The sequence below is a fragment of the Macrosteles quadrilineatus genome, unplaced genomic scaffold, assembly GCF_028750875.1.
Source record: "Macrosteles quadrilineatus isolate MER2022 unplaced genomic scaffold, UCM_ALF_1.0 Scaffold_2__2_contigs__length_208266976, whole genome shotgun sequence".
Taxonomy (NCBI): Eukaryota; Metazoa; Arthropoda; class Insecta; order Hemiptera; family Cicadellidae; genus Macrosteles; species Macrosteles quadrilineatus.
The window spans coordinates 205,079,216-205,093,520 of NW_026542595.1; the positions used below are offsets into that span (position 1 = coordinate 205,079,216).

A 14,305-nucleotide genomic window follows, 5' to 3' on the forward strand; every position below is an offset into this window, starting at 1 on the left:
ATTTAACTTATTAATTTATCATATGGTTTTGTTTTTGTTATTGTCTTTGTGTTATATCAATTTTGTAAATAGAAGTGTGGAATAAAAATGTTTAGTTTTTCCGATATAGTTTTATTTGCATCACTGAAGAAGAGGTAGGTGAGTAGTAAATTAATAGCCATCAATTTTACTAGCTCTTGCACCAGTATATTTGAATTGGTAGTTCCCCTTTATTTAACAACTGCAAAACAAATCACTAAGCTTTTGTTGAACCAGTATCAAAGAAAGAACACAAACATCATTACACCTTCTCATTTGCCAATGATAAGCTCAAAACCTAAGATGTAGGTCAGGGAAGATGACAAACTAAACCACCTTAAATTAGAGATGTGCATGAATGAAGCAGGGAGAGTAATTCTAAGGTGTGTTTCCAGTGATGTTATGTTGAGGCAGGCGGTAGGCTCATTCATTATCATTATGAGACTTCATTGCCTCATCCTTTCACTTTTGCCAACTTGTGCCAAATTGCAGCCATTATAATAACACATTAGGTTTGTCTGATCAGGGAGCTCTTTGAAGTGCCAATATACTTAGAGCGACAGATTTATAACTTTCACACTTCAACACCAACTTGTGTTTTCATTTTTTAAATCAGTGTCCTAGAAAACAGGCATAATATTTCAGCCTAGAATGATAAGTTTACTGCCAGAGTCCAAAGTCAATGTTAGGTATCTACTCTTGGTATGAGTATGTGTATGTGTGAAATTAAAAAAAATGGGTTCTTTTTTAATGACCGAGTTGATGAATTTTTCTCAATGATTAAATAAAAACATGTTTAAACATTTTTACAAGGCTTGAATAATGATACCTTTTACAGCTTTTACATATTATTCATTTTTAATGACTGTAAATGGGCGATTTTAAATAATTGAGTATGATTTATACTGTATATCACAGATAAAATAAACTATATATTCCAATGTTTCATTTCAAGTGTACACTTAATTAAACTTATCCATCCAAGACAATGATAATATTGTAGCCTACAAACTATTTCCAAAAATATTGATATTTGATGATAGAAATGAATAAAACAATATTATTTATAGAGCTATTAGAAATTCCACTCACGTAAAGGGGTGTTTGCATTGGAGGTGGTTGAAACTTAATTAAGGTCGTGTATGAGGCTTCATGATAAAGCAAAGCTCAGCAAATACTTTTACTATTTAACTGAAGTAACTTTGTTTACACAAGGAGATGGTTTGGATAGAAATTGTATATTTTACTTAGCATTTTAAAGCAAAAGGAATATGAAGTAATAATGTAATACAAAATTAATACATTGAGATTTAAGAAGCAAAATCTATCAATTGATTAGTCTAAAATAACTTCTTGGTTAGCATTTTACATGTTGGTGCTGTATGAACATTTAATCAAATATGTCTTCCAAAAATTAGTTGACAATGCGGTAATCTATGTCCTGATGATGGCCACTGTGACTACATAGTATAAATCAGTCACTTTTAAAACAACTTTGAGTACATGTTTACTACATTATAGACATGTTTATAACATTTATCATTTATTTAATATTTTGTTAACAAAACAGGCTAATCAGAATTTATTTGATAACGTATTTTAGCATATCTACATGTAAAAGAATTAATAACCTACCACCAGCATTAGTAAGTGGCCAAATTTTAAGCAAATGTTTATTTTTCTAAAAATATTAGTTGAGAATGAATACAAACAAACAAAACCAGTACACCAGCACGAATAGAGCAATATAATCACTGATTCTAAAGGGAAAATATTAGGTAAAACCATGGCTTGTAAGTGCAAGGTTTTTATTAGAGAGAGAATATGGTTGCCCAAAGCCAATATTGACTACTTTATGAGGGTCCTGGCTAAGGTAAAGGAACCTTAAATATTTCTTGTTTTGTTGGTTTTTCCTTGGTGGTTTCTTTAAGATGTGTAATTATCTTGTAAGACTGAAATTAGTACAGATATTGATTCCTTGTTCTACTGTTCGTAATATAATAGCACAAAGGATATTGGATATTTAGTAATTTCAATTAAGGCTTAAATTAACACATTTTTTGTCGCATGTTTAAACACCATGCAAATAAAACAGTGAACCATGTAACATTTTGTAAAATGTAAGTCAACGTCTAATAAATAAAAGATAATAAAACATGCATTTGTAATTATAGTTTAGTGCATGTCTACCAATTTTAATGGTTAACATATTTCATTCTTGATAGTGAGATAATTTACAGAGGATGATGTGGATAAAATTGTCAGATTTGCTTGTATTGATAGAAAATTATTTACTTGCATTTCGACTGAAAAATATATTGTAGCCTATAACAAGTTTAAATCTGCAAAAAATCATTAGATAATTTTGTTTTAATTATGTGATCATAAATAACCATTAGTTCATTAAAAAAATTAATAGATGGTATTAAAAAAACATTAGATTATACAATTATAATTAGATATATTTTTTTTTAATCATTAGATCATTTTGAAAAAAATATTTGATTTAGTTTTAATGAGGTAACTTTAAGAGAAACAAAACCTTTGAATAAATAAACAACATATTGCTCCAATTACATGTACAATAAAAGAATTGTACTTCTTTTAGCGAATTTCCCGTTAGGAATAGGTTATTGCTGTCTTAGACATGACTTTGTCATCTTATAAAATCTACGAGATGGATGTTTAATGTAATGGTGATAACGAATTTAGAATACTTTGGTCTAAAAAAAATTGGAAATTTCATATAGGCTTAGTTCATTCTTTTTGCTAAACTATTTACTAGTGTGTCAAATTCTTTCATTTCAAACTTAGGTCATGGTGTAAGATTGAGAGGTAGGTTCTCACTGAACATTCAGTTATATTTCATTCATAGACGGACTGGCAGTGGGACACTACCATTGCCAACATTGTAAGTGATGGGTGAGCAAAACCATTTGTCATGTCCCTACTTGTAACAATAAATAACAAAACATGCCAACTCATCAGACAACCACCTTGTCCAATACAGGGGATTTGGAAATAATTCAATAGTTTTAAAACTTATATTGGTAAACCTGGTAATGGTTATTGCACTTGAGGGCGCCAATGTTTTGCCATAAAAAACACTTTCAACAAACTGCAACTTTATTGTTGCAAAATTATGAAGAGGACCATTCTTGTTGTAGATTATGCTTTTGATATATTTAGCTCTAAAGTAAACAGTTTTCAAAATATTTCCTAAAACCAAAATACCCCCGTCGCAGCAAACCTGCATACTAAGCGAATTTCCATTTACCCGGCTTGATTTCTACTAAAATATTCCCTATAAATTTTCAGATTTATTTCCTATTTAAATAACATTAATTTTAGTGAGTAGTTAGGTTTGCTGCTACGGGGAAGATGTTGAGGTGTGTTTTTTTCAATTGAAATATTGATAGCTTAGTATGAAATAAACCAAATTGCCAAATTTGATTAAAATATATCTTTAAACAAGCAAACTAGAACAGTTTATTTATTCTCCATAAGAATAACATAGGCATTTTAAATTTACAATTTTTTTAATTTTCTCCGTAGTCAATGAACATTCAAAAACACTTCAATATACTAAATTATTTGTTTTTTTAAGCTCTTCAAAATGGTCTAGAGAGAAATTTAGAAATTTAAAGTTTTTAGGGTCAAAAATTAGAAAAAACCATTTTTACCCCATAAAACCCCCCATAAACCCCTGATCCCATGGTCCGATTATGCTGGTTCGCAAACTCGTTCGAATAAATGTAGGTTTACACGTTTGTACCAAATTTAATCAAAATCGGATAAATTTTGCTCGAGTTATCGCGCTAACGGACACATATATAAATATATATATATATATATATATATATATATATATATATATATGAATTTGAACGGATGGTGTTTTTGACCTCTGGGGACCTCAAAACGAAAAAGTTAATCGGTCCCGGGTCTAGGTCTTACCGTGAGACCTACGGTAATAGCTTATTCCCTATATGGGAAATTCGCTAAAACTACAATTTTTTCAATTGTTACCCTCGTTTTACACAAGCACGACTCATAAAATGGTGTACCTTTTTACCAAATATTAGGGGACTATAGAACAGTTTGGAGTCAAAGGTTAGCTTTCACTTTGGATGTTGAGGTTAGGCCTTTTTTGGCTAATTGTACGTTCTGTACTAAATGGAAACAATCGATGTTTGAGGTTTATGTCTAATTGCACCGTACTTCATGTTGTATGTGAATCTATATAAAATCATTTTAGATATTATATCAAAATAAGGGGTTTTTGACATGCTAAAAGCTGGATCAGTTGAAAATAAGTACCGGTACTTTTTGACGACATTGTCTATGTTATTAATGAATAATCATTGTAGTCAGTAATCCAATAAAAATTCTAAACTGGACTCATTTGATTTTTAGTAAGGACAGCAAAAAACAAAAAGCTCTTTAACCTACAGACAGGAACTTACATATGAAACATCCCCACTGACAATAATCCATGACTTATTGAACTGGAACATTAAGGCTGCATAGCATTTATCCATGCAAAGTCGATCAAAACTCACTAACCTGTACTGAGGCCTCCGAGGACTCCTGCGGCGGTGGCTATCAGGAAGAGGTTGTCTTGGAGCCATCGTCGCAGACACGAGCCTGACCACTGGCTAGAGGAGCTGGACATCTTGTCTAGCCGGTGGGGTGGAGCCCTAGGCAACGACATGCCGAGGCGTGCTCAGTGGAAGGGTAAAACTAAGCTATTAATAAAGTCTCTGAGGAGGCAATGTCTCCCAAGCGACGAAACGTGAGTACAATGTCAATAAGATTACACTAGAGATATAAGTGGGATGTGTTTTTCATGGTTAAAACAAACAACTCACTTAGTGCCCTCTCAATTTAGTAGGACTAAGTTTAATTTCGGTTCAAGTAACATAGTGTTGTGTACAAAGTAAGTTAAGGTAGAAATTAAAAGTAGTTATAAGTATGTAATTGAGGCTATATCAAAGATTAGGCCGTCGAATCGAATAAATTTTCATCCACTTATCAACTATGAATAATTAACAAAAAGATAATGCCAGATAAATTATGAAAATGTTAACCCATGAACTTACATGGTTGAAGGAAAAAATAGTCGAATCAATACGTATAGAACGTAAAATTTTGTATGACAATAATACACGAAATGATAGTATGGTTAACGATACCAAAACAGCTGATACAACAATGGGCCCAGCTGATTGTAACTAGCACGGTACATTGACTAACTGTATCCACTATGCCTGCGTACACCTGACTGAGATGTTAGCTGTTTGAGGGTTTAGGGTGGTATCTAAGCTCCCGCCCAGTTTCAACCCATATCGACCAACCACCCTAAACCCTCCAACCATGACTATTGTTGTGTACCATATGCGATGCAATTAATTGGGTCAATTTTATATGCTTTTGGCATTATTTTTTATGGCCATACCGTTATTGAATTACAGTATTAGTACAAACATACTGTAATCTTTTCTTTTTAAACGGTAGTGTCTGGTATATTTAAGAGTTAGTTAAAATGACATTGTTAATTTTAAGACATCATCAAAACCTATAAAACGTTACAATTACGTATTTTAAGCTTAATATGAACTTAGACCAGCCATTTCTTTAGTCAGGACCATTTTTTAACCCCCATTTATGAAGCAAGCTTCGAACCGACAAAAATATTCTGACGTTTTTGAGGATCGAACCAGCAATCTTTTGGTAGCAAGGCGAGCACTAATCTCCCAGCTACATATGAATATTTGATGAGACTGGGATGAGTGAGATATTTGGTACAGCTCTGTCAACAAATCATGATAATGGTTAGCATCTTCCTGTTACCTCTGCCTGTTTCGCCTGTAACATTGATAGCCTTAGTGACTGGTTCATAATTAGAATATGTCTTTTTTTATCGTCACTCTTCCGCCACTTTATAAGTTGTACCTAATCGTGCAACACCTTAATTTTACACGTAAATAATCGTATTAGTAGGACAAGTATAGATTCAAACGTAGGTAGGACGGCTATGTTTAGCAGAGAATTAACAAGATAAAAAAAACAGTACAAGAGTATCTGTGTACATTAATTCAAATCAATTACCGTATTTAGGCTAGCTTTCTCTTGGTTTATTTTGCATTTGTTATCCCTCGATAAATCGATCAAATTTATAAGATTCAGATATATTTCACAATTGTTATAGAAAAAGTCTTATACAGAAGAATCCTAACTTGAGTGCATGCATGCACTAAAACGAACATGAAGTCTGAAAAACAATAAATAGTAAACTTACCGTACGTTTTTAGTAGACTTTTTAAAACGTTAAAAACACTTTCGATAACAAAAAATGTGTCTGAAATGAGACTACTGTTCTTGATTTTAGCCCAGCAGCTCATGCAGTATTGTGCTTCAATAAAATTAGGCAACTTTCAAAGCTAGAAATGATATATTAAATATTTGTTCAATAGTTAAGGCAGTCACATGGTTCCTAAACCCACTTCACACTTTATGCGTTACAAAGTCTCACAAAGCGAAGCGTCTCAAATGCATTACATTTTGTTAATCGGAGTTCTGACAAAAAGTCGATTACAATATGTAAATAAGGGCTTCTAAAGGGCGACGACCTCTTGTAAGCAAATTAAAAGTATAAAAATTCACTGAAACTATGAATAAATTAATAGTGTTCCGCGCAAGTTAATGATCAAACATCTATGTATAAAGTTTTAAACGCTGTGCAGTTTGGTTTCCCTTGTTTTTAAAATACACTAACTAGTTACCATTACTCATTCATGCAGTTCTGTACATTCGTAATACGTACACATGACAGAGTCATCAATTTGGTACAAAATGGTTTATTACATTTTACTACAATACAATTTCATAAATTCAAATTGTGAGATGGACATAATGTTTTAAAGTGCAACGCCATTTATCTAAAACAGATATGAGTATGATGGATTCAGTATGGATTAATGTTATTTCATGTTAACGTAAACCCTTATAATTGTCTGTGTAGCTGTGCTGTGTGGTTATAGTCAAGACCTCACTAGGCATTTTAGTGCGCTTGTTTCATGTACTACCGCTCTTCTCTTGCCTGTTTAATTGATTATCAGTATATTCAAATTAATTTCATCCATATTGCATGAAGTATAGGCACCTGATTAATACAAATTCTTAAGTCTTGATTGTATAGTGCTTCCCTTCAAATCCGAAGGCTGCTATAATGATTGGCCCCGAGTGAGATTGATTTTAGACTCAGCCAAGTAGTTTGTCATTGTGGCTAACAATTAATGACGCAAACCAACCAAAGGTCGATGCTAATTATTAACAAAACCACGATTTTGACTTTTCCCAAAAGAAAAAAACGTTAGTAAATGTCCATAGCGTTAAAACACAAACACAAAAAGTTTCTCAGTAACTTATCCAATTAAGCCATCGGTTTTATTGTATACTGCTTAACGTTCAAAATTGAACCTCAAAACGTTGATCTTCAAAATTAGACATAAATACAGGGTGATTGATATAAGTGTGCCAGCCGTTTTATTCGAAAACCATAAGAGATATAAAAAAAAGTTAAATGGTAAGTGCCTTGGATTTTTTATTTAAAAAATTATAGTCAAGTCAAAAAAATTATTTTAGCCACCATTTTTCCAATATGGCCGCCAACTTTGATTTTTCTTATGGAACACCCTGTATTTCATGATGTATTCTGGTAGAAAATGTAATTTTAAGACGATTTTATTCTTGTAATTTTTTTCATAAACCTAACCGTTTCAAAGATAATAGTGGTTTAAGTTGTGAAATTTTGAATGGTTTTGGAATAAAACAGCTGGCATGCTTGCTAAGGCCTTTATCGAAACTCTTTCTCATGCAGAAATTTCAAAACTTTAACCATTGTTATCTTTGAAACGGTTAGGTTTATGAAAAAAATTACAAGAATAAAATCGTCTTAAAATTACATTTTCTACCAGAATACATCATAAAATACAGGGTGTTTTATAAGAAAAATCAAAGTTGGCGGCCATATTGGAAAAATGGCGGCTAAAATAATTTTTTTGACTTGACTACAATTTTTTAAACAAAAAATCCAAGGCACTTACAATTTAACTTTTTTTGATATCTCTTATAGTTTTCGAATAAAACGGCTGGCACACTTATATCAATCACCCTGTATAGTGCGAAAAACACTAGGTACTTCCCTATAAATTAAAACTGTGCGCCAAAGAGTAAGGCTGGCTGTAGGCCTACTATAATCTGTGCAAGGAAGCCCACTTTGTCGAGTGACTGTAGGAAAATCCATTTTTTATGACAACTTGTTTGGTCATGAGCAAGGCTACTCAATTAACATCGGTCTTGTATAGGCTGAAATTCAATATGGATACTGATGATAAAGAAACTAGTAGTAAGCCGGTTTAAAGCTTGATCATCAAAGCTTGCTTTAGAGTACGGTACTAAGCTTGTTAGGCCTATTAGCGTGTTATCGTAAGACTGTTTTAAGCCTGATTCTCAGACTTGGGATCTGGTTTGAAAACTCAAGCTTATTACAAGTAGAAAAATTGTAAACTTCGAAGCTTAAAACAAGCCAAATTTAAACTTGTAAGCTGGTTCCCCAAGCTGAAACTAAGCTTGTTGCTCTAAACCTTTGAACAAGTTTGGAATATTGTATGTTTGTTGAGTGTGGGATAATCATTTATGAAGATTGCACAATGTGTACTGACTTTTGCTTTCTTGAGAGATAGGACGTGCTATCCAAAACTAGCTAAACCTGTACAAATAAACAAGCAAAACATTCTCCAAAATGTTGGATTTTAATCTGTCGCCTTGAGTGGTTAAGCCATGTCCATAGACAATACAAACCGTATGTGAGCAGTAATTTGGCAATAATTCTAGTCTAATTGAAGAAGTTGGGCAATATAGCAGAACATTGTGCCAGAACTCAACCCACCGATTACAATTAGCCTAACTATTGAATGTTCAACAGTAAGAATTTCCTTATGCATGATGTTATTTGTAATGCACAAGTCCTTAGTTGATACTATATTTTCGTAATTTAAACTGTCTTATTTTTGCTCTCAATTAACCAATGTAAGCATGGATCGAATTAAAGTTGAAGCAACACAATGCCACAATTCGGCCTGAAAACTTCAATTTGTTTTATCCAAAGTCGATGATTTTACTCCACTAGGAAACAATGTGATTCATTGGATTTTCAAACCACGAATAACAAAGGACGGGAAATGTTTGTTTCGACTTCTAGGAAGAGTTGATTGATCTATTTTGTGGATAGATAACTAAAACCATATTGTAGTTCCAATAAAGCTCTGTGCTCATCGGATTCTATTGCTTGGAAAACCCAGTCGCAAACAACGAAGGTGGCATTCAACAATGATTTAGTGTGACAAGCTATTTCATCAGCAATGCAGAAATTCAACAGAGAAACGACGCATATTTGTACACGGAAGTCCAAGTTAGAGGAAGAGTGGTCTAAAACCAAATGAATCTCAAATATCAATAAGTCGTTTACATTGTGTTCTAAAGACAGTTATAATGTTTCTGGTTTAAAAATCCACACGATAGTGTTCTAAATGAACCAAAATAAACATACGTTCCCTCAGCAAGACATTATTCACGATCGAGCTGAAGAGCATTTCTCTTGTGGCTAAATATACAGCAACTAATTATACCAACTACTAATCATACGACAAACATTAGTGAGCTCTGTGTGGTTAGCAAAATATGCCACAATATTGTCACAAACCAGAGTAGATCAGGTGTGTAGTCGAGTTTTTGGTTAATTTGTTTCATAAAAGTAAATAAACACATCGACAATCATAAGAAATTTGAACAAATTATGAGATAAGTGCCATAATTTCACCAATCATATCTGTAGCTCTTGTCTATTGTTTTTTTTATTGTTTGTTTTTGTCATGGAGATTTTTTATTTGTTGCATAAAAAATACACGTAAGTTGTAGCATTGTTGTTGTGATGCAAGTGGACCTTAGTGCCTAAACATTAAAAAAATCCTTTTAAATTACTTTCATATGACAAAACTTAATTTATATTTTTTCAACATGAGAAACGGTTATGATTTATTAAGACAAGATAAACCATTGAAGGTAACTCAATGGTCCTGGCTTCCAAATCAGCTGATCTATGTCTCAAGCAAAAATGATACACTTCATTTACAAGTTTATGCACTCATAATTCCACTAATTTTAACCATAAAATACACACAAGTATGTCCTTGTCCAAACAAAAGTTGTCTTTATCATTGGATGTTAAATGAATAGTACTATAGTCGGGGCCAGGTTAACGCTGGGCAGACCCGCAGGCCATAAAACCGATAAGACCCTATTCAGCCCGGTCCTCGCCACCGAACCCTATTATGCCGCTTCGCTGGGCGCGTGACTCACTGCATCGACAGTACAGTACGCCAACGTGAAAATCTTTATTTTTTTAACTACGTGAAAAATAATGTGATATTCTTGTTCGTCTTAAAATTCTGACAAAATTGATATAAAACTGAAATAAATCGGCTTATTTAATAGTTAATAAATTAATGATAAGTTATGTCATGTAATAACACAGACATTGTATGTTATAAATTATGATATAGTATAAAAAGTAGGTCAAAAAGCAGTCAAGGGGGGTCATTACTAAAAAGAAAATCTCTGTCCTTTAACATAAAAAACAATAAACGCGCGGATACTTCATTCCTGATAATGCTTTCCGTTTATTTAAAGGTCAAAAGAAAACTTGCTACTTATAAATGCTTAGATCCTATAATAATAATTATTTTAATTAATTTACAATTAATTAATAGTAAACCCGTTGCTCGAAATCAAGGAAATAAATTTTGATTATTGTAAAAAAAATAACAAAACAATTTATTTAAGAGTCCACTTTACTTGAAAAAAGGGGGTAGGCCTACTGAAACAAAGGTTGGTGGGAAATGACATGAGTAAATCGTTTAAAACCTATCGAATGAGGGAGACGCACGTCAATTTTGCGTGTTAAGAGACAAACAACTGTGAGTCACTCTTAAAGATCTGATAGTATTATGTTCGTAATTTTCATATAATTTGAAAATACTTGCAAACAAATTGAAGTGGATAATTATTATTGATGATTAGTAGTAAAACAGATAGTTTAATCATGTATAATTATGAACTATGTTCTATCAGACAAGTTTTGAATAACTTACCAATACTATATCATATACTATATCATAATTTATAACATACAATGTCTGTGTTATTACATGACATAACTTATCATTAATTTATTAACTATTAAATAAGCCGATTTATTTCAGTTTTATATCAATTTTGTCAGAATTTTAAGACGAACAAGAATATCACATTATTTTTCACGTAGTTAAAAAAAAATAAAGATTTTCACGTTGGCGTACTGTACTGCCGATGCAGTGAGTCACGCGCCCAGCGAAGCGGCATAATAGGGTTCGGTGGCGAGGACCGGGCTGAATAGGGTCTTATCGGTTTTATGGCCTGCGGGTCTGCCCAGCGTTAACCTGGCCCCGACTATAGCTAAAGGAATAGCTGATTATAGCCGGTAAAAAAGTTACACAAATAACTCAAATAAAAAAGTCTCACCCAATTCTAAAACTGCGTTCTTGCTCAAAATATTCAGCTTAAAATAAACACTTTGACACATAAATAATAAAAGGAACAATGTATTTAAGTCCAAAAATAATTTAAAATGTTTTCCAACCATTTTTTTCACATGTAACAATCCAATGATGATGAAATAAAAACGAACTGCACAAATTAAATTCTGCGGCAGCGCATTGAGGTAGACAAAAAAGGTCATTGTAGGCATTTGATGAAACGTACAACTGCTCACCAAAATATATTATATTATTATTTCTCTATGACCATAATTTTAAGAATAGCCCGGTAAGTATACTGTTTAATGTATTTTTATTTTCCTTATCCGAAGTTCCCTTTAGAAATTAATAAAATCATATATTTTTTATGTGTTTTTACTTAATGTTGCGTTTCCCAAGCTATATAGAGTAAAATGTTTAGTAGCTCAAATTTACATTTAATTTTGGGAAACAAAGCAGTGACCTTGAGGTAGTTGGGGGATTAAATACAATCAAAATGTTTTTTTCACAACAATGGTAAAATTGTGTTCTTAAACAAAGATTTCTGATATCTCATACCTTATGTCTAACGAAATTGTCATTGTTATACGTTTAAATTTTTCCCAAGCAATTTTAATTACCAAAGTGAATAATTCTACTTACGGTAGTGTCGGCGACGTCCGGCAGAATGCGCTCTAGGCCTCCACGTGTACAGGATTAGAATTGGCAAAGATGATCAGCGAAAGTAGCAGAGGCAACCCGCGCAGCACATTGAATCGCTGACGACATCAATTGACGGTGAAATAAAGGGGTAGCGAGCCAAGGAAGTAGCAGCAGGCTTGAGAACATTGGGGTACTTGTGATATTGGGGTCTTTTTAAAGTTGAAATATTAATAAAGTAATCGCCTTACCAAAAACCCGGTGACCGGCGAAGTGTCCCCGTGAATAGACTGGGGCCAAGTGTCTTCCTTTCGGTCAACTCCAACCTCAGTCTCTCCAAAGTACAATTGCTAAGTCTACGGTTTTTGTGGGTCGGTCGATTGAGCAAGCTACGTGTCATCAAGAATTCTGTCTACTAAATGCCAATGTTCTGACACTGGTATATGCATTGTGAAATCCATTTACCAGGTCTTTTACTTTTGAAATATAATCCCAAAATTTAGAAAATAATTTTTGGTGACTACCCGTCACAAAGGCGAGGAGGTGGCGAGAGGAACAGACAAGAAAATACCACCGGAGTTGAGATTCGTTCGTTCTTCGTTATGTTCCAATCCAGAGAGCTAAAACCCTACTGGACTGAGGCTGTTTTAGGACATAGTCCTCTTCAGCCAGGGAAAGGATAGCAGCAGTAGCAGAGACGTGTAAATAAAACGAAGCGCTATTCTGCCACCGCTGCCGGTTGTGGTTGGGTTGATTGTTATTTGTTTTATTGAGGATAGTTTTACGGTTGGATTGTGGTTTTCGGAAAGGGAGGTTTGGTTTTGGTTGGGTCGGGTTGCGGGTAGAGGAATTATATGTATGTAACATATAATCATGAGTTTGGGGGGGGGGGGGGGTATTGGGGTCTTAGGGGAGGAGATGATGATAGGAGCAGACCACCGGAGATACCACCGGAGATGAGAACATTGGGGTAGGTGAGGAGAAGGCAAGAGGACCACACAAGAAAATTTTGAAAGATGATAATTTTCAGGTGTTTCATTCTACTCGTTTTATATCATGGGTGTTTATTGTAAACTATCTGTTTCTTGTTATTTGAGTAAAATTCTATTTGTAAAAGATTATAATTATATTTGTAGACTTTTTTTCGCTTTTGGTAATACGGTATACCACAAATCGAAAAATGTCTCCTGAATTAAGAGAAAAAAAATAGTCGACATTTGTAAACACCAATTGGTGTTTATTTTATGCTTACGCAGCTTGTCAACGATGAATTTTACATCAAACCATATTTAATACCGTACTTAATACTTCAATACTTTATTCTGAAGTTGCGACCATACGAATTTAGGTATTAAGCCAAGTATGAATGGAGTTGTGTAGGATGAGTGACGCGATCTTTGTTAAAAGGATTACTGTATTGCAGTAATTAACTTGAACTATGCTGTAACGCTGTATCTAACTGCCTTCAAACGTCTGTGGGCAATTATTCGGTCAGATATGGTTTGGATGAAGCCTGCCTTATCATTGCAGGAACACTTTCTCAGAGTGTATTTATGAATTTCAAATATTTTTATTTGTACTAGAGCTCGCCTCGTGGTTGAAAATTCTACCAAAAATTTATTGTGCAAACTTCTCTATTTTCACCCCACGCTGTAAATAAAACATGTGAATGTAATTTCTTTAATTTGTTTTGATTTTCTGTTCATATTTTGTTGTTATTTGGTCAAATTATTTTTTTGTGTTTTTTTTTTAGTCTATTTTAATTTACAAAGGGATTTTGCACATCTACAGGCAAATATCTTTCTAATAGTATGCGTATATTTTCCCGGCCATGGGCTGGAGCTGAAAAAAAGGTTTTCAATAAACATGCTTGTCTATTAATATATAGAATTAGCCCCATGCCCCATGTTAAATCTCCATAGTAAAAGTTAATTTCCATTTTTGACCCAATTAACATAAATATTTTCAAAATACAAATAAAAGCTGCACATATAAGACCGATAACCTTTCTT

At 33.3% G+C, this 14,305-nt stretch overlaps 1 protein-coding gene across 3 annotated transcripts in view; it reads right to left on the reverse strand.

Annotated features, from left to right (window-relative positions):
* The window catches only part of LOC128987695 (excitatory amino acid transporter-like), a 29,252-nt gene extending 16,856 nt beyond the window's left edge, over positions 1-12,396 (reverse strand). The window contains exons 1-2 of one of the 3 annotated variants that reach the window (XM_054408683.1): positions 12,297-12,396; positions 4,585-4,718 (exon numbers count right to left, since the gene is read on the reverse strand). In XM_054408683.1, the coding sequence (XP_054264658.1) occupies positions 4,585-4,693 (109 nt within the window). In that variant the 5' untranslated portion in view covers positions 4,694-4,718; positions 12,297-12,396. Of the gene's footprint in view, positions 1-4,584; positions 5,441-12,296 lie in introns of those variants that run through there. The other 2 variants (XM_054408684.1, XM_054408682.1) reach the window with 2 other exon arrangements.
* Between the last annotated feature and the right edge of the window lie 1,909 nt (positions 12,397-14,305).